This window comes from Chiroxiphia lanceolata, chromosome 3, assembly GCF_009829145.1.
Source record: "Chiroxiphia lanceolata isolate bChiLan1 chromosome 3, bChiLan1.pri, whole genome shotgun sequence".
Lineage (NCBI taxonomy): Eukaryota > Metazoa > Chordata > Aves > Passeriformes > Pipridae > Chiroxiphia > Chiroxiphia lanceolata.
The window spans coordinates 79,935,686-79,961,494 of record NC_045639.1 but is presented as its reverse complement, the minus strand read 5'-3'; the positions used below and the strand labels follow the sequence as shown (position 1 = coordinate 79,961,494).

General features: G+C 36.8%; 1 protein-coding gene across 2 annotated transcripts in view; it reads right to left on the bottom strand.

The window, feature by feature from the left end:
* Positions 1-25,809, bottom strand: part of RNGTT (RNA guanylyltransferase and 5'-phosphatase) — a 177,664-nt gene that overhangs the window by 63,299 nt on the left and 88,556 nt on the right. For both annotated transcript variants that reach the window (XM_032683713.1, XM_032683714.1), the window contains one exon: positions 25,617-25,685. In XM_032683713.1, coding sequence (XP_032539604.1) covers positions 25,617-25,685 — 69 coding nt within the window. The remainder of the gene's footprint in view (positions 1-25,616; positions 25,686-25,809) is intronic.

Sequence of the window (25,809 nt, the reverse complement as noted above, 5' to 3'; positions counted from 1 at the left end):
CTCTTTCTGCCTGGCTGCTCTCCAGCCACTCTGTCCCCAGTCTGTAGCACTACATGGGGTTGTCATGGCTAAAGTGCAGGACCCGGCACTTGGCCTTGTTGAACCTCATCCCGTTGGAATCAGCCCAACTCTCCAACCTATCCAGGTCCCTCTGTAGAGCCTTCCTGGCTTCCACATGATCGACACTCCCCCCCAGCTTAGTGTCAACTACTGTATTTCTTATCGCTGTTTCTACTCCTTTTTCCAGTCCAGATACCAAGCTTACAGAACTTTTTTCTTCCCCATTCTTCCATGACACCTGCTCCCACCATCATTTTTTTAAAATAGTATTGTATTTTCTACCCTCACATGCTTAGGCAACAATGTATATTTTTCACATAGGATCTACTATCTGATTTTTTCAAACTGTTTCCTAGACTGACAAGTTACACCCTCCTAAAAGTCAATAAGAAACCAACCTCACAACAGACAAGGACAACAATTCCAAGATCAGTAGTGAAAAGCGATGTTTTGACAGGATGTATCTGCATACCTGTAATTACACTGATGGATCCACAATTCTGACTAAAGTTTAATTATAAATTTAATTGGCTGGCTTGCTTGAAGGGCAGTGGGGGAGGATTTGCTCTTTAAGATGGAGATATTTTCTTTACCTCTAAAACCAGCACAGTGTGAAACATGCCTCAGCTAGACATTTTGTCCTATCAATAAATAAACTGAGGAAAGATAATCTCTACCCCACTTCAAGTTAGTCAGAGAGATCTTACTTAGAAAGCAGTGCCAATAAATATACTCTTTTGACTATTACATTTAATTTTGACTATTATCAAAAGAACAGCCTTCTCACTTCACAATTTGTTAATATTGAGCACCTGGCAAAGGTAACATGTAATTTACAGGTATCTTTCAGAAACAGTTACAAAAGCTTAAATAAGCAATTAAGATTTCAAAACTCATATTGAGAACAAGTTATACAGCTCCCCCCTGCCCCTCCCCAACTTCTATTACCAAGAAAGACAGAAATTCACAGAAGTCTTAACTTAAAATGAGAATTCATCTAAAGGATTAACAATCCCTGAAAAAGAGATTACTTTTTGTAAAAGGTGAGCCCATACACACAATACAGCAGTAATAAGTTATTGAGTTTGACTGCTAAGTGCTAAATCAATTTCTTTAAACATGAGCTGAAGCCAAACAAGAATTCTGCTTGTTAAGTATGTGAAAACTTCACCTTAGATGAATCACTGCATACTGCAGACCTGTTCTGTCTGAAGTTATTCTTTATTTTAATTCCAAACCAAAATGTGAAGCAATCTGTTTGAGACCGAACTACACCCTAGCATTTTAAATATAGCATTCATAGCAATGATATCCTCAACACCACCCCCCAACAAATATGTATATACATGACTACTTCTAAAATATGTCAGATCCCCTATCATCTCAAATACAAAGTTCATATTTCAATCTGAAACCTTTCAACCTAGTCTAAACACAAAAATTAGAACTCCACACCAAAAAAGGTACATCGATAAATCAGAAACTATCTCAAATAGCTTTAAAGAATTGGACTAGGTGACCTCCTGAAGTCCCTACCAACCTAAATTGTTCTACAAAACCGTATCTCTCTTAGGTTGGTTGTGCTTTTAGCAGCCATACTGAGTGCTAAATTACACCAGCATTTTGTCGGCAAAAGTTACACACTTTCAACACAAATCCCCCAGTTGTACCTACTTAGTACACGTTCGTTGCAATAGCCAGGCAGTTCTGGTGCACACAAATTGGATCCCATTAATGAAAAACCAAACTTGAAGTTTCTCCTCAGGAACATACCTAATGCACTTCACACCAAAGTACAGACTCTGCAGGCCAAGGCAAAGGCTGTACCATTGCTGCGCTACCTTACACCTACACAGCACAGACAAACCTGAGCTGTGAAGATATCCTGTGCCATGCTGAAATGCTGCTTCAAAAAAATAAGGGTATCAGTGCTTTCAGTTAGCTATGAACCCTGAGTTCTCCAATTTTTACAGCTTTGCCACTCACCATCTACCTAACTTTTCATTTATCTGTGTATTAGTAGTAGTAGTAGTAGTAGTATCAGTGCCCTACCTTCTGTGGCCATTGTAGCCTGGCAGAACCTCAGGTCCTTTCTCTTTTCATCATTCTTTTCTTTTTCACAACCTTCCATTCCAGTCAGCACTTCTCCCAAAAGGAGTGACCACCTCAGTTTCCTAGAAGATTGATCTTGGCCCATTAGTACTTGTCAGACTGTGCTAGTGGACCAACAGTTTCCCCAACAGCAGAATAACTGACAGAATCAAGAGGTTACTAACCTCAGGGGGGCTGTAGTGTAGAACAGCAATATCAATCAGTATCACCTTCATCAAGAGGATGAAGACCAGGGGCAACAGAAGTAGCATGGTGAATGTACCCCTATTATGGAGATCTTGAACTTCAGGCAAGAGCATAATAATGACCCCAAATCTCAGGTGCACATCCAATACCCTGGGATGCAGAATCACCACTGAAAACAGCTCAACAGAAAGCCCATCCTCTGGCATCACTCTTAGGATGCTAAATCCTGCTGATTTATAACCTCCAACTCCATAGGTTCAAGTGGGCCCACTCCACTCTGAGGGTTTTTTTGTTAGACCCTTGTTAGAACCACTTTAGCACTGCAGGGTAAAGTGATGGGCTGCTGGTCACATTGAACCTCAATCCTGTGATAAACTGAGAAAATGATTCGAGCTAATTAAGAGAAAACAGTGTAAGGTCAATATGACCTGGAGAGAGAAAAGAAAAACAAATCGTAAAACTTAATTGGGCCCCTATAAAGAGATAAAACAAGTTACCTCCCTTTTACCTTGTGTAGGATTTATAATGAGAGAATTTTGTTTAGTTAGCTAGATAATAGCACCTTTCTTAAAATTTATAACTTTGTATAGATAACAAGCAAACATCTGCTGAAATGTCTGATTTAACAATATATTATGGATGCTTATAGATAACATTCTTGTTAAGAAATATCTGTTGAATGTATGACCTAACAATGTGTAATGTTTATTATACTCATGTACCTAACAATGTGTAATGTTTATACTTATGTATAATGAATACTCATGTAGTAGCTGGAAATAAATGTAGAACAACTGTCTTCTTTGGGTGTGACAGGCATTGGGAGTTGTTGAACCCCTTCCCTGATCACCCAGCGCTGAATTTGCTTTTATCATATAATAAATTCTGATTGGAAATTGCCCGACTGGGTTTTCATTTCTCACAATCCCCTCCTCTATCCCAAAGTAGCAAGTCTAGTTCCACCCTTCTTTCACTGCTCCCCATAGTGGGATAAACTCTTTTCTCCTCTCCTTTCAGATCAAGAGACAGACTGGCCCTCAGAGCCCCCAGTTTTGTTATCTGAACTTTTGCGGACACACTTCTTATTTATTGGAGATAGTCTCACACTAAGAGGATAAAATTTCACTCCAAATAGCTTCTTTGCATGGGATAGATGTTTCTGCTTAGTATTTTGTAGGAGGAAGAGTGAGGTTGGTTTCTGGGACTGCATTCTGGGCAAGCAGTCTGGGCTGTGGGGTGGTGTTGAGTCACCATGAAGACACCCACCTGGAGATTGAGTAACTTCAGCCTAAGTCTAGACACAACAAATGATTTCTCCTAGGGACTGAAGAGGTGGTGGGATGATCAAGAGAGAAGTTCATGCCTCATCAAGAGGAGGAAGAGAATGTTTCCTTGACACGGGTGGGTGCCTTACTATCCTACAAAGCCTAATCAGCCAGTTCTACTTCCCTAACCCTTAATAAACACAATCCTCCAAAAATGCAAGCAGCAGCTAACACAAGCCACCTTACACTTCCCTTCCTCCACACTTTCCCTCGCTCCTTCCAAATGACAGGAAGCCAGCAAACAACCCAGCTCTTTCTTGTCTCCTAAATGGCACAGTGCTGCTACTTGTCAGCTATAATTTATCCTCAGTAAACTGGTCAGACCTAGCCCTGCAAAGTATCCCAAGGGCTGCAAAGCTGGCAGCTGCACGCACACACTAATTCAGAAAGGAGGCTGAAAAAAAAGGGCATAGAAAGCTCAGGGAAGATTTGTTTGCATAGCCATGCTTGCCCAAGAGGTATGGAAGGTTGAGCACCTTTGAGGCGTGAGGGGAGAGCAGGTGGGAGGGGATGAGTTAACAAAGACAACTACTGGGAATCTACCTGAATTCTTTTAAATCATTAAATGTAGTTTGCCATGTTGCAAATGACGTTATGATCTAACCACAAGGAAAATGCAATAAACTGCAATTAAGTTTACTTGAACATGAAATATACATACTAAATACAAAACTTTACACCTCTAATAATTTAAATTTCAAATAATATATTTTAACACCAAGAAAAAACTTCTGTCATTACATCAATGATATTCTCATATTTAGTTAGACTTACCAGGAAGAAGACTCTAAAAGCACTTTCAAAACATTTTAAAATGTTTCAGGTTCATGAACAATAAGAACTACTTAAGCTGTATACATTACCCATATCCATTACCTATATTCTTCTGTGTTTTAATTAAATGGTTTGAAAGCCAATTTTATTCAACATGATGCTTAAGTTTTCATTTGAAAGCAAAAAGGTGACTATGGCAAACCTATAATAGCAACAACAAATCTGCTTCTCTTTTCCACTCAAAACAGTGTTAAATGTTTTCTCTGAAGAGCTCTATTTAATTCTGAGGCCTCTTAATCCATAGAGCAGCTGCTAGCCTGCCCAACCTAATAGTCTGCATTCAGCTGGGTAAACATAAAGACAGAATAATTATCCAAAATGTGTTCTCATTTTCTTGCAGTGCAGACCTTGGATCATTTTAAAGAACCAAAAGGATCGATTATAATCAATTATTTCAAGCTAGACTTTATAAAGAGATGGGCTGAAAACACAGAAGTTGCTAATATTGTTGACAGATTATGTGAATAAGTCACAACAATGGATCAAGAAACCACAAGATCAAAGACAACCATTGACTTCAATTGTATATTCATAGATTTTTAAGACTGGAAACTATTATTGGGCTCATTGAGTCAGCTCTGTTGCATACAGGACAGAGAAACTTGAACAATGATGTTTATATCAAGTTTATAATCTTATCCAAACTACAATGATGTTTCTATCAAGTTTGCAATTCCTGTTCAAAATCAGCACTCCTTTATGAAAGATGCCAAGTGCTAAAGAAATCACAACACGTATCCAGGGATGTTAACACAGTCATTTATTACACTTGTGCTTAAAAAGGCTGCATGCTTATTTCTACACTGAGTCTTGTTAATGCCTTATTTTAGACTGAAGACTGGCTCTCCATGTAATTACTTCCCTTTTTTAAGACAAAATTAGTAAGTCTGAGTCTTACTGCATGGGTAATCTTCCAGTTGGCTAATGTACACATCCTCCTAGTGTAATTGCACAAAAGCCTTTAGAAGAGTGGGCAACAGAACTGAACCTATTATTCCAATATTATTTTCATTGCTTATGTATACAGCAGTACACAAAAATAAAGTGCATTTGTACTTTGTATTCTTTTGCATCTGGCTGTATTCAAGCACCACTTGAACATCATAAGTTTAAGTGATTCAGGTTAGCCTACATGATTGATTCTTTTGGGAAAATAGGTAAGTTTACTGAAAAAGTTCAAAATATTAACATGACCGTAAAGATATATGCAAAATCCCAACCCTATCATTAAAACCCCTCGTGGTAACTGTCACAAAAAAGGAAAAAAAAAAAGAACCTCCCAAACACAAGACACTAACATCTACTTGAGGAAATAAGCAGTTACACTGTGACCCTTCAAGTATTCTGCCTTCTGTCCCTCCCAGCGTCCCTTCTCAGTTCCAACTCCTTCTGTTCCTCAAAGTGCCCATACAAACAACTTACATTCTCCCCATATTTCCCATGGACCATCACCGCAACAACCTCTGTTCTTCCCCACGTATTCTACCTTTTTTTGTCTGGTAAAAAGCTAAGCAAAAGGTAACACGGCACCAGAAGTCTCTTGGTTATTGATAGGTAAATGTGATTAATGCTTGTTCTTGCTGTAGAGTGAGTAGGACACTGAGAACTGGAAGAAAGAGATATATTAGTCTGATCACAGGCCCACAACACTCTCTGGATGAGGAGCAGAAAGTCCAGATTTTCCAACTGAAGTGTGAGGCAAACACATGATTTGAGAAGACTGCTTTGAGAGTCTTGGGCTCATCCCTAACTCAAATCCCTGGAGGTAAAGGCAAACTGTGTTGTACACAATGGCATTTATGGTGTTTGGTGGTGATCACCGGTGAAGCAGCATACCCATACAGAAAGCTACTTTGCATGTTGACCTAGGAGACAAAGGAGATTAATGTCCAAGAGTAAAAGTCTCCAGATTCAAAAAACAGGGTGGCTGACTACAAAGGCTGATGCACAGAAAAAGTGACTAAATTAATGTATTGATCTAAAGTGGACAACGGAAACAAACATATGGATAACACTATTGACTAAGACCAAATATCAGATAGTAAAAGAAAAATATTATTGCTTATTCTTGCATTAAACCATCATATTTAGTTCTTATTTAAAATACTTCAGAGCTGGCCAAACTATCTGTTACACATCAAAATCTTTATTGATGTCAACATTTGCTAAATACATTCCACATACAACAAGAGGCAGGAAGAGAACTCTTAGAGTCTCTCGCTGGCGTCTGAACATGTGAAGGGACCCTGGACATCCCACAGACACTGGTCACACTAGTTTTCACCTGGCTCCACTCTTTAAGTAGCTAGAAATAATCATCAGTGTTTTTATCATCACTGTTGTCCCATCCTGCCCTTGTGCTGCATCTCCCCCCTAGAACAACCATTGTACTGCTCACAAAGTACCACTTGGCCACTGTGCACATCCAAAGACTCCGAACCAGGTTCACAAACAGCTGAATTACAGATTAAAAAACAAGCTTCATTAAAATAAAGTTCTACACCCTAATTCTGCAGCTTAGAAAATACTATTTAGCCTCATAAGAACTAATGGGACTAATGTAAGTAAACATGATTGTTAAGGAAAAGAACTTTTGAAATTGTTTCCAATTATAAATGTATCTGTAACTGCTCCCAAGAGAAAGTATTTTTCCTACCAATAGCTTGGAGAAATTCAGACATATTAACAAAATGTTCGATACCTCTGAACCCAGCTGAGACAACTTATTTAGATTTCTAGAATGTCTTTTATTAAAAAAAAAAACCAAAAACCGAACCCAAAAAAACCCCACCAAAATGTTTTTTTTTTTCACGGCGTAGGAAAAAACTAATTCATATGCAGGGCTTTCAAGCCTACAAACACGCGTTACGCAGCTGCCATTGAACTGAAGTGCTCCCAATTTCTGAAGATTGAGAAACATACTTTGGTGCTTAAAATATGCACTTAGGAGCAGCACAAATTATTATAAGGTAGTAAAACGAAGAGATACTAAAGCTGAGATATGAACTATTGGTTAAGCAAGTCTGGAGAGTCTGAAGAATTCAGAGGCATCTAAGAAACTTCTATGAATGAATGCAATAGATGAAACTTTGAAAAATGCAGGTCAGCAAGGGAAGATGTGTAACTCCCAGACAAGAAAAGGTGCTTTAATAAAATAACTTCAATGGCACTTAGTGTCTCAAAGATTATCAGGATTCCTTTGTTCTTTAAAAAAACAAATGAAATCTACCATGTACTGATTTCTTTATTGTAGATGTTTGACATAATTCCTGTATAAAGTCTGAAAATTTTAAAGTAGGGTTTTTTTAATACATAAATATGAGTCAACTGTCCCTGTATTTATAAAGAAAGACAGGTAGATGTGATTTGTAAGTACTCCTAAGAGTGCTCAGGTCAAGAGAAACTCCTGGATAAATACCGGACTTCCAAACGCCTGCCAGTTGTGAAAGGTATTTTCATAGTTGAGAGAAAACAGAAGAATATAAACACTGAATGGAAAATATACAAGAACACAAAATGGCTGCAACCTTTGTACCACTCCAAAACACAATCCAAATGCTTTCCAACTTCATGCAAACAGTTTACATGTGTTGTATTCAAGCCCTTCCCCCAGCACAACCTGTGCCTAACTACGGAGAGATGGCCATGATGCCCTGATAAAGATGACAACAAAAAAAAGCAAATTATTTCCCTTCAAAAAAACTCTTTTAACTAAAAGAAATTAATAAATGCTGCTTTTAATGCTCGGTGTTCTAAATTACTGATTCAAACCACCTGAGCAATCTTCTTACACTTTAATTTAGCTTTGTATCTCCAGCTTCATTAAACGTCATGTTTCACAGCTATACTAACAGCTTTTCTCAATATTCCATTAAGCAAGGAGAAAAATATGAGGACATTTTATTTATAACTAACTTAATTTACATATTAATCCTATTAATATTTGATAAATGAAGTTCAGATTACAGCCAAAACTCCATGTTTATAGCTATCAGAATGTAGCATCCACAAAATTACTCACTGGTCTTTCCTCCTCTACCACCCTGCACATAACTGTAGGCAGCAGAAACCTATTCTTGGTCACTTCAGTTTGTATTTGTCCTTTCACTCAATATTATGATCTAGAACTAGAAACTCCACTACTTGGATCTGAAGCAAAACCTCAAATTGTTGGCTAATGTATATATGATCCGAAACGGACTAACTAGTGTCTGCCTTCAATACTTTTGGCAAACTGAAGTAACTGTTGAAAAGCTACATACTCCTACCTTCGTGACAAATAAATCTTCTAACAACAGAACTATAGCACCCATGGTCAAAGGAACTGATGATTGTCCATGGTTGCTACTTGGGATATTAGATTTATATTGGTATTGATTATTTTGGAAGTTTTTTATTTTTTTTATCATCGCTATCTACCATTTATAATCTCATTAAGTATGTGCTGCGTCATTCTTCTGAAAAATTAGCACAATAATAGAAACAATCAGGATACTTCCATTTGTCTTCTGTTGCTATATTTCACTCTCCTTATTTCACCTTGTATCATTAACTTGAACTGAGATGGCCTCAGCATGTACCAACAGTGTAAGCTGTCACCAGGAACTATTGTATTTACTCCTCCAGATGAAATTTTCTTTCAAATTAAACTTCACAACTCATAAACAGCCTTAAGTAGAAACTCATCATCATCATAGCTAGGCTTCGCGAACAAAGATTTGGGTAAGTAGAAACTAATATAATGGAAAAGCTCATGCCTATAAAATTTTTCCTCAGCCATACATTGTTAATTTCCACCTGTCTAGAAACACAGATAAACAAACCCAGAGGTAAGAACTAAACAGCTTCAACCAACTGCCCAGAAAGACTGATGAGAGTTAGGTTAAATTAGAGTTTCACCCTGATCTCCAAAAGACCCTATAAAATATGGACTGAAATCAATCTTCCTTTGTTTCCATCCACCTTTTTGCCCAAAACAATCAATCACTTCCTCTTGTGTGATCAGGAAACCTTTCTCTTCTTGAGTTTTCAACACAATCTTTCCTAAAAAAGTTAGCTTGGCACTAAGTCCAAAAGTTATGTTTATCAATGCAGACTGTGGTGAAATGCAGTCTAACTTAGGCAAAACAGCAACATGGGTGCTCTAGGTGCTTAATAAAGCATGTCTCCAAAAAGCACCTGTTTCCCACACGGCAAATGGAAACAGATTTGAAGCTTGGCATGCATTTATAAAGCTAATTTAGGAGGACAGGACTCCCTATCACTTGCTTTGCTTCACTGAATATCTGTAGTGCTTGGGCACTTCCAATACAAGTTCCCTTACAAGATTATACATTGCTCTCTATGTTTTCAGGTTCACACACTCTTCTTGAAGTCATTACATTACTACGCATCTGAAAAATTCAAACATTCCTTAAAAAGGAACATTTGAGGTCATTAATGCTGCTTATTTCTGCTATTCTTTCAGACCTCTCCAGCTATCAATATATCTAACAGAAATGTAATGTGCTAAGTGTAGTTTCTTCATTGCATGACTTGTTTTATGAGCTCTTTACATGTACTGTACATACCAGTAAAACCTTCTCTCATTTCTCAAACCTGAGGGCACCAATCTCTCTTCGCCTTTTGTCCTTTTATTTTTACTACCTCTTTCCCAACTTGAATTTAAGTGTAGTGATCAATTTACACCAGAGAGAGAAGGAAGTCAGTCTCAGAGGACTTATTTCTTTGTGGGTAGTTAGTTTGTGATCAAAGGCTCCTAGAAATCCCACAAAAGTTGGGTTGGATCAGCAGGAAGTATTCAGTGCTTGAAGTCTGACAGCAGAAGCATCCCTGGTGTAACAAAAGAATCTCCATGAACTGAGCAGCAGTGCTCTTGGCTGACTCACTACAATAACCCAATTTGAAAAACTGGTAATTTATCAGTATTAGAGACCACATTTGCAGAAGCTACAACCTGTAAATTTAAGGCTTCATCATAATATTGGTTTTGTTAACATTTTTCATAAACTATGATGATAACCAGTATACCAGGAATAACATTTCAGCAAATAACCTCAGAGCCCAGGATGATTAATGGAAACTACCAACCCTAAACAGAAAGATTCAAAAATATATTCCAAAATGCTTATTGATAAATGCCAGTCTTGAAAAAAAGAATGAAGCCTTACATCAAAAGGCAATCAGTAGGCCAGAGCTTTAAGCTAATCTAAACATGAGAGGAAATGTACAAGTACTAACTAAGAAATTGCAGCACGCCGGTCTCAGACTTAGTCTAATTTCTCTTTATAATTCCAGGGCTAAAAAGCCCCTAGAGCTGAACAGATATGCATGAAAAATGATGCACAGAATTGCCAGTGGGATTTTTTTTCTACATGTTGCCAAACGTATGTTACACAAAATTGTCATTAAGGGCTAGCTTATTACATTTTACAGGGCTACAAATCTCCTTGAATTAAATATTCATGACTCTTGCTTGGAATACTGAATGCTGGGGTATTTTTTAAGAAACAACAGAAACTAGTCTTTTCAACTACATACTGTAATATAAAATGATGATTTTTAATCATGTTAAGTTCACTATTAGCTATGGACATTAAAATAGCAAATCACATATTTTACACCCATACTTTCACAAGAAAACATCTATACAACGTGAGAATAGTCCAACCAGTAGAACTCATTATGTGCTTCACTGTGCTTTTACTTTGCAAGTAGCAAGCTGATGTGCTTGGAGATAAAAAGCAAAGTGGGAAAAAAATGTATATTGAAAAAAATCAGTATGTATTTTCTCTTTCAAGTCTGCTACAGGACTAATACAACTTAAAACTGCATTTTCAGGAGAGTAATTTGGATAATGAACAGGGAAAAATCCTTCTCTAAGAACAAAAAACATAGCATTCCAAAGGAGAAAATGACAGGATCCTGCTCACTCTCTGTAAGAAATTAATCCTTTTAGTTCTCACTTAGGAAAGAGGAAGTCATCAAATGGCTCTGGGTAAGTATAGACTAAGTTGAATAGGGTAGGTATTTGCTGAGCACTGTAAGTAAAGAGAAAAAGAAATGTAGGCTGCATTTTAAAAACAGTACTCAAAAAACTCCAGTTACTGTGAAATTAGCTGTTATCCTTCTTAGGAAGCACATTCTGCCATTAAAAGCAGTTGTTCTGATACTGGTTGTTAAAATTGCCTTGTAACCAATTTGAAAACAGAACCAAACAACAGCTTCTGCCTCATCAATTTTTTTTTTTTATCCCTTCTACAGCGCATGACCCCACAAACGCCAATCAGACATGCAACATGAGATCTCTGCTGCTGGAAGGGAGCTTTCATTCTGTTACTGGCAGAAGGGTTACAGACAGACTTATTTCTCCTTTCCCTTTTCTTAAATGTTTCTTCTTTAATTATACCAAATGTTAAAATGTTAATGTAGCTATGTTTTGAGCAGGAAAGCAGCTGAAGGGCCAAAGAATTAGGGGAGGGGGTAAGAGACAATTACCATTTGCAAAAACAAATGTCATCAGGTCTAGCTGCTATTTAACAGTTTTAACATTTTAACAAGGGGGAACAGAAAGAATGGTTAAGCACAGCTTTTCCACAAACAAGTATAGAATGTATTTAAAAAACAGAATTATACTTCATAAAAAAAAGAACTGCAACTCATGGGGCCAATTCACCAGCATCTATCAAGTGAATTGAAATGCCTGATGTGCAGTCACTGGGAAATTCTGGAAGAAAAAAGCAGACAAACCTGAGCCAATGCAGGAGAAGCTTCTTTCAAATCTGATATCCCTCTAAAAGGTTTTACAACTTATTTAGTTTCCCATGCATCCTTTTTGCTAATGTCATAAAAAGACAACAGTCCATTCTTTAACCTCTACAGCATAAAGCTTTGTGTCTCTGTCACAACTGAGAATGACATAGAGAAAAAATAACATCATTGGTTCAAGCAAGAATCTGTGATGATGTTCAAAAGATAGTTTACAAATCTCTTCCCACCTCCAAGATACAGCGAGTTTATCATTTCAATGTGTTAATAAAATGCAGAGATAATAACAGGCATGCTAGTATGAACTCTAAGCTAATAAACTAGATTACTGTCAAGCTCCATCCTATTTGTAATACAATTTCAATAGAATCCTTCAAATATTTTCTTATAGCAGAGTATGAGGAGAGATACAGGCATGGCAGCAAAGTGAACAAACCCACCAGTCACTGATCCAGCTGGTACTCCAAAAAGAGAGCTACACCTCTCTTGACACCATAAGTACCATGCTCATTCTATGAGCCATCTTTTAAAAACCTTTTCTATTGTATCCTTAGCAGAAGGAGAACATGATTTTTATAAACCAAAATCATTCAATCGGTTATTTGTTGAAATAAATAATTCTAAAGTGAGGACAAAGAACATGACCCTTAGAATTAGCAGATGGGGAGTCAGTGGTACTGGTTTTGGCAGAAAGATCTAGAAATTCAGTTCAAGTGGAAACCAAAGATATCCTGGCTAAAATAAAGCTGTAACAATGATTATACTAAAAGTTGAGGGAAGATATTAGGTGAAGCACCATTCCTCATTTACCAAAACACCAAAATAGGTGGACCAAAGTTTTAGTTGCATTAAATAGACAACACTTAGGTTATTAGGCTTCTGAGAATATTTTCCCCTCTGCTGCACATGTGAATTTGTGCTTTCAAAATGTGTGAAATTGGTAAAAGCTTTGAAAAAAGTGAGTTTCAAAAGAGGTATCAGCTCAGGTCCTGACAACCGTTTATAACTGTTGCAAACACATGACAGAATAATATGCTCCAAGAAGGTATCACAAAGAATCAGAAGTTTTAGACTCCCACTTGCAGCTGGGGGTAAAAAAGAAAGACCATTAAAAAAACAAACCCACTCTAGGATACTAAAACCTAATTAGAGCATAAGAGAAATGTACAAAGGGAACAACAGTCAGCTGTTCATTAGGAACAGAAGGAAAGCAATTCTGTCTTAGGGGTGACATAAGAATACTGAATGGTGTTTAACTCACTGCATCCCTCCTCTCCAGCATCCTTTGTACAGGAGAGAATAGGTCACACAGTGGTGTTCAGCAACCAGCCTTGTTCCCTAACTCCTTCTATTCCAGCACCTGGGGATCATACCCACCTGTATTTAAGTAAGCACAATCTTGCAGAAGAGAATGTGACCATATGTCACCACAGTCAGAAATGCAGGAGTGCAGTCAAAAGCTGCCAGCAGCTGACCATGACATTGCCCTAAGTTACTAGAGAAACTCCCCTTCATGAATAGCTACCAAGACTTTCATGTCTCAAAAGCACTTCTTTCATCCTAAGAAAAATTAGCTTTTGCAATTTACCCCTAGGCCAATAACTGATTCTTAAACAGTGAGTTACATCATGCCTTGATTTAAAATTTTACTGCTATTCAAAATTCCACTCCAGTACAAGGCAGTTCTCACACTAAAAAAACATTAGCTATACAGCTAAACATAATCTTTTTCTAAAACCAGCGAAATTCTACTTTACTTCTTTAACAGCTGTAGGCTTTTTTAAGCAACCAAAACGTATACAAACAGACCAGTATATATGCAATTAAAATCAAGCTGGAGTATCTATTCTAGTAAAAAAAATACTATTAAAAAAATTGCCTTCTGCATGATATAAATTTTAATAACTTTTTTCCCCTCCACTTTTTTCCTGGCCAGTCACCATTAATATTCCTAAGAAATTAATTCATATATGTTTGCAGTGAGACACCACAGAGTTTCAGAAGTAATGGGATAACATCCACCAAATTTCATAGAGGACAGAACCCTACTTCTTTTGAAGGCCTAGCAAAATATGCATGCAAATGTCATGGAAACAGAAGCTCTCTCCATAGTAACATTGTCTGTGGTACTGTAGCTAACCACTTTAATTTCTAACATGCTCCAAGGAAGGTATTAGCTTAAATCCAGTTTTCATTTAGTATCTGTTCCATAACATTCCACATATCTAGCAGCTGTAAAGATTTATTAAAGACATTAATAGTTCACAAGCATGCAGTATCAAAGCCAAAGTCAAACATAAGCATAAGGGCAAACCAATTAACTGTGACAAAGTAAGTCTGAGTAATACAGCCTTCTGGAAAAAAAGCCAAGAGACTGATGGCACCATAAAGAATAATTATATTAGAGCTGGTTTCCATTATACTCTCTGACTTCATGCAACAATTGTCAGATGTGCAAGAGCATCTTGTATGAAACGCATAGAAGGAGCTACAGAATAAAAAGACATAATTCATAATTGCACCTAAGCAACTCTTGTTACCTGCAGCTATACAGAATTTTAAATTTTTTATCAACCAACCCAGCAACCAAAATTCTCAAAACCATCTAAACAAAGACTCTTACTAGCATTGTAGCTGCTCTCCATGCAGATGGACCAACACAGTGCATGGCAATCACAGCCATGGGAATGATTTCCAATGAACAATTTATTTGACAAATTAGGTTCTGTTTGTAAACTACCTGTATGCAGTTCACGACTCTGAGAAAAAAAAAATCCTTATTTACTCTACAGCAATGCTTGCTAGCCTATTTTCTGATCTGATGACCAACGCTAGGTTTCAGTTCCCTGACAAGGCATCTGTGCCATCCAGAAACAGAAAAGGGTCAGTAGTGCAAATATACAAAAATACATTTCCCGTGACATTTCTGCAAGTAAAATATCAGGTCTTGCATAAACAGGTACAGCAAGCATAGAAAATACAGCTTATCCTGCAGAAGTCTTTTAAAATGTGAACAATCACAAAATTACCTGGCTGTTCTTGTCCATATGCAAATTATAAAATGTTGCACTCATGTTCTTTACTGGTTCCAACATTTTAGTGAAATGTAAAGTTTAAACTAAATTTGTAACAATGAAGAAAGCACCATGACTGTATTACTTAAACTGTCTGAAAATAAGAAAAAAACATTTACCGATATCCCTTATCTGAAAAATTACATAGAAAATCTTCAGGTTTGTTTTTACACCTAATGTAATAGAAGGGAGAGGTTTATTTCCTACAGTCTTCATAGATGGAAATAGTACTGTGCTCTATATTTTAAAGAGTAATGCTGATTCTACTAAAAAAATCAAACATATTCTTCCAAAAGCATGTTAATCTGAAGCTCTGGAAAAAAAAAAAGCATCGAAGGTTTCAGAAATACAATATAGCTGACATAGTACACTATATAAATGTATAGTTGTCTAACAGAAAAAATATATATTACTTAAAACTGATACTTTCAAAAAATATTCTGTAAATAACAAACAAAGCAATAACACTTGAGTCTACTTTCTTTGTCTACTGGCCTTTGAACCAGCTGGGGGCAGGGGGAACAACCCCTAAAAGCCAAATCTGGTTTTGTTTTGCTTGACTTTAGCTGATGCTGAGAGCTGCAAAGGAGTATGCTGGCTAAAAACTAGCAAATACTGACCTCTGCCATTCTCATCTCCAACTAAACTTACGTTTTTCCTCACCATCATATGCATCAGACATCTTGCACAACAGACTTAGATAGAAAACTAGAACTTTACATTTTATACATGAAGGCAAAAGGAACAACATTGCAATTCTTGTTTTGTTAACCATGCAAACTTTTTTTTCACCTTTTTCAAGCTCATACTATGAGGACTGGATCCTGTGATAAACTTATATTTGTTAAACAGTTGAGTGTTTCCAAAACTATTTAGAATTATCTAATATACAATTCTTCTATAGTTCCTTTTCCTCATTACCAGCAGAACAAGCCATATTTTCCCTTAACAACAGCAAAATCAATTCACTGTCTGACAAGTCCCAAAGACACATTTTAATTGCTCTCATAAGTTAAAAGTTCTCTCTAGAGAATCTTGTGTTGCATAAAACAAGTTTCATTACAGTGCTTGAATGAATATACAGATACTGGATTTCTTGGGATTTCTCATGATCACTGCTTGGAAACAAACAACCTATTGCTTGTCAGTTCAAACTTGTCAAAACTTTCAGATAGGATGTAACAAGTGTACTAACTGTTTCTTTAATGAACAATTCAAAGTGTACAGAACATCTGCAATTGGAAATCTGGGATACTTCCAGCTAAGATTCCTAATCATCTTCCCCTTTTGGAATGAACCAGTAGACACGTTGCAGTTGTACATTCCTCTATTTCACGGACAGCTTCTAGAGTAACACGTAGAAAATGTGAGTTTCATTTCAGAAACACAAACAGCAACCTTAAAAGAAAATAAGCTTTTGCATTAGGAATATCTGCACTAATTACATAAGAAATTTTCATCAGGTTTCTGATCTCTGACTTCTACAGTCGTGGCATGAAGTCCATTACTGTCCTTCTAACTATACTCAGAAGAGTAGAGAGTACTAACTTGTATGATACAATCACATCTAAATCATTCAGCACGCATGTCAGTGGAAGACAATGAAGTTTCCTTAAAAGCAATTTATAGTTTTCATATCAAGCTCAAGACTTGCATTGTTAATGGACTTGGTTCTCTATTTTGGGAATGTCAAAGGCTAGGAGAACTAATGAATGGAACAGGGAGTACAATCACAAGTGAAACTAAAGTTACTGTCAGTCAAAACAAGACTGAATTATCACAACTATGTTCTGTTGTACCTCTTCAGAGGTAGAGAACACTATTCTGCAGGCACCTCTGAGCCTTGCAGAGCTACTGTTTTGCACAGTACCATGCATATGAATACTTTAATATGTGCTGTCACCAAATATACAGTTACCTTTAAATGTTTATCTAATAATACATGTTACCTAACAGAATTATTTTTATAATTAAAAAATTCAGTTAACTTTTTGTTATATTTATCATCCATTTTCAATTTCACTGATTTTAAGAACAGTGACCCAGTAAACATTTCAAATTATGAATAACAGAGCAATGCAGAGTAAAACATTCTGCTTTTTAAAGAAAGTGTCTTTAACTGTTTTGTCCATCCAGATACCACAATACAAGTGCTGATACACCTCTGAAAGCCATCTTGCTTTCTCACATCTTCGGTACATGTGTCATTTTCCTGAAATGCCTGACTATTGCTTACACCAAAAGATCAAGAAGAAGATCCAGCAAATAGTCTGCCTTACCCAGATACCACTATTTTTGTTTTACTACTATACTCCTGACTAATAAAAACTACAAACGTTGTACAAAGGATCTTCATGGAAACTTGAGAGGTCAGTTGGCTGTCTTGTTCTGGCACATACAGAAGACAGTACTGGGAGAAAATAATCACAACATAGTTCTTCCAGATATTTTGCTAAATCTTTTCAGTTTGATAGAAAGGGTATAAAGGAATCATAAGAGGCACTCTTGTTTATGGATATCTTTGCTGGGATCTGAAGAAAAGAGAGCGTTGACAAAATACGTACCATTACATTGTCCGGTTTCCAAGTTCATTCCTGATCTAATAATTTCTCAATCCTGGAAAGATTAGTGTAAAATTCAGGATGAGTTGACACACTGCCATGAAGACAAGTGGCCACTTCATTAGCCTATGTTAAGCATTGAGAGATGAATCAACTACTCAGATGATTCGGTAAACAGTTCCCACTGGTTTAAAGCAGAACCTCTCCTAGATTTCCCTATCTGGCCATAAAAGATTTGTTTTTCAAAACTGATGCACAACACATATAAAGCGATACAATTTGTGGAACAGAGACTTACCCTTTTAAAAGCAGGTACGTTTTGCAAAAGCTGAACGATTGTGTTGGTATTCTCACCTGAAATCACATTTACAGTATATATTCCTAACACTTATCTATTTATTTTAGTTAGAAAGTATGTGCAATCTGACATAATTAGGGTACAATAGCAAGTGCACTCCTCAAACTCCCTGACATCCAGCTTTGATATGAAGAAGCTATGCAAAAATCGTATTTGAAAGCCTTTATGAATGATAATTCTACATCTTTAATTTCCCAACATTCAGAACAGTAGTATCCAGAAAAAGCCTGTTTTTTCTTCTCCTAAACAACACATGCCACAGACACCACCATATTAATGTCAACTGACAATCTCAAGGATGACTAGTACACATAATGTAAGAAAGATCTTTCCTAATGCCACTGGCAGGCAGAATGATTAAACTGCACAACAGAAGTTCAAGAACCTATTTAAATAGGGCCCATAAACGCAGTCTGAGAAATTAGAGAATGTCAGGCAGTGTAGCAAACAAATGAGATAACATACAGTTAAAACTAACACTCTCTTTAGGTAATCAGACTCAAGGCAGTGACATCTATTCAGGCAGACACAAAAAGGAAGTCAGATTAAACAGTTTTGGCAAATAGCAAATACCTTTGCATCTCAATCTAATGTACTAGAGGACCAAGAGCAGAAAGTTAAACAAGAAAAACTTTTGCTACAAGCTTACTATATTCAGAGCTAAAAATTACTCATAAAGGCAGGGGGAGGGGTTTTGGTCATTTTTTTTCAGCTGTGGATGCAGGAGTTTGCACCTGTAAGAAATGCTCAGATTTCCTGAGGTGGGAATTATCTCAGGTTCTTGGAAAGTAGAAATCACAAAAATCTACTGTGTTCAAAAATCACAGTACTTGTATCTAGGAGTCTCAATTATTTAATTAAATAAACTGTAATTAAATTATTAGACCTTACTTACTGGTGTTTAAGTTAGCATTTCTGCTGTTACTGTTTCTTAATTTTCTATTTTTCTGTTTTAAAAAAAATACTAGAAAACAAATCACCTCAAGACAGGAAAGACAAACTTGAATCGGTATAAGAATTTTACTTGTATGGTAACAGAAAATCTCTCAAAGAAATGCTCTGTATCACTAATAAATTTGAGTATGTTCATAAAGCAGATAATAAAATGGTATATTTGAGATGAATTGCAAGGAAAATTGCCATGGAAATTGAGTATAACAACTATTCATAGGCAAAAAAGAGTTGCAAAGCTCAGTGGCATTTCAGGAGATTGACAGCAAGTTCTCTGTCAAAGGAAAACCTACAACTGCACAAAAAGACATGACAACACATAAAAGCACACTGACATGACAGCAGCATATCCTGACTAGTAACAGATTCAGTCATGAACATTCCTCTTACAGAAGAAATCACGTTTAGCAAAGAGATATTCTAAAGACACATAAGAGGTTTTAGTAGTGTGGATCAGCACTAAGACTGATGAAAATTTTTCTCTCCAGATTCTCCTTCTTTCTGCTGCAAACTCTAGAGAAAAACAAAATCTTAGCATCTGTTCACAAGTTGTATTTGTGTTCCCTGGTGCAGAGTGATAGAACATGTGGGAACAGTTCAAAGCTGAGCCAGGAGAGATTTAGACTGGACATCAAGAAGCATTTCTTTACAGTGCATTTCTTTACTTCAAAAGGCTTCCTAAAGAGGTTGTTAATGCCCCAAAGCTGTGAGTGTTAAGGGCATTGTATTTTGTACAATGCCCTTAACAGCATGGTTTAACTTTTGGTCAGCCTTGAAGTGCTTAAACAGTTGGACTAGTTGATCCTTGTAGTCTCTTCCAACTGAAACGATCTATTCCATTCTATTGTGTTCCATTGCCTCCAAATCTTATATGAATCAGCACAGAATTAGAAAGCTAAATCCAGAAATTTATATATTTCTTAGAAGCGAAAATCTGTGTTATCATATGATTCTTCCTAAGCCTTTATATATCAGCTTTAGTATTGAGACTATATCTGAGATTATCTAAAGCCATTACTTGCTATTGCAATAGAAATATGTAACAATAATTGATGCCTCATCACTGGTAAACAAGATGTCTGAGTTTCAGAAATAAGCCAGCAACTGGCTTGGCCTATGTCTAAAAATTCACAGACCATTTGATAAAACATATACTATGGGAGAAAAGGCTTATCAATTATATAGGGTTATTCAGGAAAAACTGGCACTGTTTAATGAAAAAAATAATGGAGATACTTTATTTGGTGGCATCTATTGAAGATATTTAATTCAGTGTTAACTTCAGTGACTTTGGGTGAACTTTTACAGAGACAGAAAATAATACAGCCTATTATACAATGGGAATAGCACAAATAATTAACAGGCAATCAAGCATTTCAGATCACTACTAAGTCTGCCAAGGGAAGGGGAGGAAGATATATTAACAACTCATGCAATATTAGTCAGTTATAAAAATCTGTCCATTATTCTTCCATTTTAAAGGCTAAGCTTTATATTAGCATTCAGTATGGAAACTTATATGTTAAATAACTCAGCAATTCTTTAAAATAACATTTATCCTAGAAGAACAGAGCTTAGCAGCTGCCCTTCATCCTTCCCTGTAAAAATCCCAAATCCACACAACTGGACTTAATTCCACATCCAAAATAAAAGCAAGAAGTACCAAACAGAAATCAGACTGAGCCAATGCAAAAACATCACAGAGCTCAGGAGGCAAAAACAGAACAGAAGATAATAAATTGTGATACAAGCTTACAGATGTTCAAAAACTGTCCTTAGGCCTTCCTAACTGATGGCCAGCAAGCCATCTTTTAGTTGGCTAGAGTAAGAAAATAATTCCTACACGCTTCTAGGGAAAAGCAGTAGTTTAAGCCAGAAAGAAAGCTGGTTATTATGAAGAGATTACTAGCATAAAAAGTAGACAATCTGAGATGTCTAGCAAAGGTATGATTTACAAGGCAGACAATAAAATTAATTTCACTGATGAGTGAGCATAGGTCAGAAAGCCAATTCTCCCATCAGAGGAGGCCATTTCTAAGATTTTCATTAAAAACACACAGGCTGGCAAACTGAAGTGTTCTAAAACAAATGTAAGAAGTTTGCTGTTTTGAAGTAACCTTTCAAAAAAAAAAGGCTGGAAGTTTCCAGACTTTACACGAGCACTCAGAATCTGTGAATAAGACATTTGGATTTTACCTTCAAACTAATTCACTCATTGTCTGGGGCATGATCCCAGAGCGAAGTTTCCTGCTGGCCTGTTTCACTCCTAATTAGCCCTTAGCTTTGGTCCCTGCTCTGCCAACCTGGTACAGGAATCAGAAATCTGATCAGATGGAACAGAGCTGACTTAGGCATATGGGAGTTATAGTGGTAGCATCTTAAATGGATAGAAAATGATGCAGGGAAAAGAAGTGTTAGGGAGAAGTAACATAGATAAATCAAAAGGAATGCGGGAAACAGGTTGATGGATAAAGAGAATGCATGAAAAGGAATAGAGGAAAGGAAAAGAATACAAAGGGAACAAGAGAAATAATAGTAAGAAAACATTTGGGAGTTGTTAAGAGTATGGTAGGAGGTGCATAAGAAGCACACATCACATTAAATTACCTACAAAGCATTCTTAAATCATAAACTAGGCAAAAGTCTCCATCACTTCCACTAAACATGCTCTTCTCATGATCTTTGAAAGCTTTCAGACTGAAAAGAGAGGAAGGGGGAAGAAGGAGGCCTCAGTCATTGCTTTGCTACTGTCACTGTGAAATTATGCACTTGTATACCCCAGGCAATAAGCAATATAAGGAACTTGAGTAACTGCTTAATTAGGTAGGAATAATACTGCTCAGTTAGCATGACCCTGCAAAATAAACTAACCTGCATAGACAGAGAACAATCTCCTTACTTATCATTGCTTCTATCATCACCAGTCACAGTGCAAAACAATTTCTGCTTCAGTATAAGAACCTGGCTATTCATAATATGAGTTTAGACAGAAAGACTAACAGAAGAAAATAAACCCTCTTATATCCAATTGAAAGCCTAGATGCAGTAGTAAAACTTTTTCACAAATCCCTTTTTATTAAAGCATGCCAATGTCTCAAAGCTGAACTAATACAGAGACACTTGATGCCAAATCTCTTCAAACCAAAGAGAAGAGTGAGAAAACCCAGAGCTCTTAGAGGCTAAAAGCATAATTCCTATTCACAGATCATTTGAGGTATTTTTATTACAAATCAAAACTAAACCACACTTAAAATCAACAAAATATTTTTTCTCCATCCGCGTTGACACTCAGTACAAGTGCTGCCTATAGCTAATGGGGAATATATCCATATACTCAGGTCTAGATACCTTTGCATAAGAGCACAGACCAAGGGAAACATCTCTGAATAAATGGGGTAGGTGGGAAGAGGAAACATAGAAAAGACTTTCAAACAGACTAAACTAATCAGTAAGCTCAATATTTTTTATATTAAATAGCTATGTTCTGCATTTTGCTTCAACTATTAAAAATATGGAAAGTGTGGGTATTATTAAAAAAAAAAATTTTGCCTGTAAATGGTGACATTCCACTCATCTTCCTCTGCTGCCACTTAATCAGTCTTTGTGATTTTGCTCCAATTCCTGTCTACTTTTGTGTTCATCTCCTCAAAACACACATGAGACTTCAGGAGCTCTCAAAAGGCATTCTTAAATTCCCTGATCTTCTAAAATGCAGTATCATTTCTGGTTTTTTTCCTATAAAATTCCTATCAATTATGTCAATAAAAATAGTTGTTAAGAACCGTTTGCTTCTGCATTTGCCATGGTCTCTTCTCTTGAGACAAACTGGTTTCTACCTCAATCAACAAAAAGGGGTTGTTGCTTTCTCTGTGAAAAGTAATGCATCATGCATTTAACTACAACAAAAAAATTATTTCAGCTAGTATTCTCAAGGGGTCATTTAAGCACTGTTATACTGTTGCCCTCGTATTGTTGTCAACTAATTTATTCCCTCTCTACCACATAAAATAAAAAAGCAGTATCAGCTATCTCTATCAGCCTCATCCTTTTCAAACTTATTTCCCAATTAGCAGGTCTACAATAATATCTTTTGCTCTAAATCTATTACTTATGTTTTTTGAACTACAAAAGTCATCACACTGAGAAAACTGCACATTGCTTCATCCAGGAAAATCAGTTTAATAACAGATGAAACAAACACACATTCCATAAACTGAGGAATACTGAATTTTGAACATTAAATTAGACTAAACAAATATATTAAAGATGAAAAACCTTCATAAGCATCTTTCATAAAGAAAATTAGGTTTTAGTTGGGTTATAAATTTTTCAGTATGTTAAATTAGAAAACATAAGTTCTAGAAACACAAAACATATCACATATTGATTTCCTGTAACAACAGCAAAAAGACATGTTCTTCAGAAAATCCATCTCAACTAGAAAAGGCAATTTCAAATTTATCTGTAGTAACTCTGCATAGTTTAACCTCTAATATTCAGGGAAGTGCTTCTGAGAAACCTTTACAAATTGCTTTAGATTTTAACAATATCAGAACTTCTTATGAAAGTATGAACTTCCTTTATTATAGTAGTTTTGCTTTAAATTTGAAACAGCTATATAATTAAAAAAAAAAAAAAGATATGTGGCCTCATTGCTCCATTGGTTTGTGAATAATCAGCTGATATAGAACTTGAAACAGAGAAGCTGATCTTATTTCCAGGTTGGAGTATCATCATTCCTTGGTAAGATCTACCATATAGGAAGTAGACCAGGAAAACTGTTTTAACTGGAAAACTAAATACATGTTATTTTCCACACATAACTGTAAGGATAGAAACATCTGCCAAATTTGAAATAATCAAAAACAATTCCTTATTTGATTCAGTTGACACTGGAGGGCAGGGATGCCATCCAGAAAAACCCTGACAGACCTGAGAGGTGGGTCAGTGCAAACATCCAAGTTCAACAAGGCCAAGTGCAAGATCCTGCACCTGTGTCAGGGAGAATCCCAAGCAAAGTATAAGCTGGGTGGAGAAAGACCTGGGGGTGTTGTTGGATGAAAAGTTCAACATTAGCCGGCAACGTGAGCCTGCATTCCAGAAAGCCAAACATATCCTGGGCTGCATCACAAGAAGCATGGCCAGCAAATCAAGGGAAGTGATTCTGCCCCTCTACTCTGCTTTCAGAGACCCCACTCAGAGTGCTGTGTCTGGGTCTGGGGCCCAAACAAAGAAAGACATGGACCTGTTGGAACGAGTCCAGAGGAGGGCCACTGAGACAATCAGAGGGCTGGAACACCTCTCCTATGAAGACAGGCTTACGGAGTTGGGGATATTCAGCCTGGAGAAGAGAAGGCTCCTGGGAGACCTTATAGCAGCCTCACAGTACTTAAAGGGTCCTACAAGGAAATGGAGAGGGACTTTTGACATGGCCACATAGTGACAGGACAAGGGGGAATGGCTTCAAACTGAAAGAGGGCAGTTTTAGATTAGATATGAGGAAGAAATTTTTTACTATAAGGGTGGTGAGGTTCTGGAACAGGTTGCCCAGAGAAGCTGTGGATGCCTGGAAGTGTTCAAGACCAGGCTGAATGGGGCTCTTAGCAACATGGTCTAGCAGAAGGTGTCCCTGTGCCCTCCTGGCAGGGGATTGGAACTAGATTATCTTTATGGTACCTTCTAACCCAAACCATTCAATGACTTACAATCTAAGAAAAAAATTCAGGAAGGATGATGTTATAGTCATGATCTCTGCCAATTAACAACACACACAACACACACTGCAGTGTTATCCACTGTATCAGACTTAACAGGACAAGTAATAGGATGGATGAGGCCATGCTACTGACTTCCTTTAAAGCCACCTGTGCAGCTTGAGAACCATTTACCTTTTTTTTTTTTCTGGTTGTCTGCAGTTCTTCTGCTGACTTCTCCCTAGCTCACTCATACACCTTTATATTGGCAGACACGGCTTAAGAATTTATCATGCTTTAATTGTACTAAGACAACATAAGTCACAAATTTTAATGAAATTTTAACGTGTGAACATCCTTGAGAAAGCAAAATAATACGACAGCTCAAATCAATGGTTGAAAAATTCATGGAACTCATGCAGTCATAGAAAAATCTTCCTTATTTAGCAGCACATCATAGTACATACGCTAAAAAAACATTATCTGATTTCTGAAAACTACCACACATACTACAAATGAGATAGCAACCAGTTGAATTTTAGTACTTTGAGGAACTGGAAAAGTCAGAAACAACACTGCAAAGTTAATCCTGATTGAAAAAAAGATTAGTGAGTAGATGGGAGGATGAGTGGAGAGGAAGAATGAGAATTTCATCTGTGAATGAAGGGAGAAAAATCTATTTTTACACTACTTACTCCTGTAGGCTGAAATATCAGTCCATCCACTTCATGGCTAACTTCTCTGGCAAAGTTTCCTTCCAGGAGCTGTAGAACAAAAGGGAAAGAAATCTTTTTTCCATAGAGAAATATTTCATTTGTGATGACTGCACATCAAAGCAGATTATACCCTTCTACTGCAATCGTTTGCTAGTAAACTCTACCCAAACTA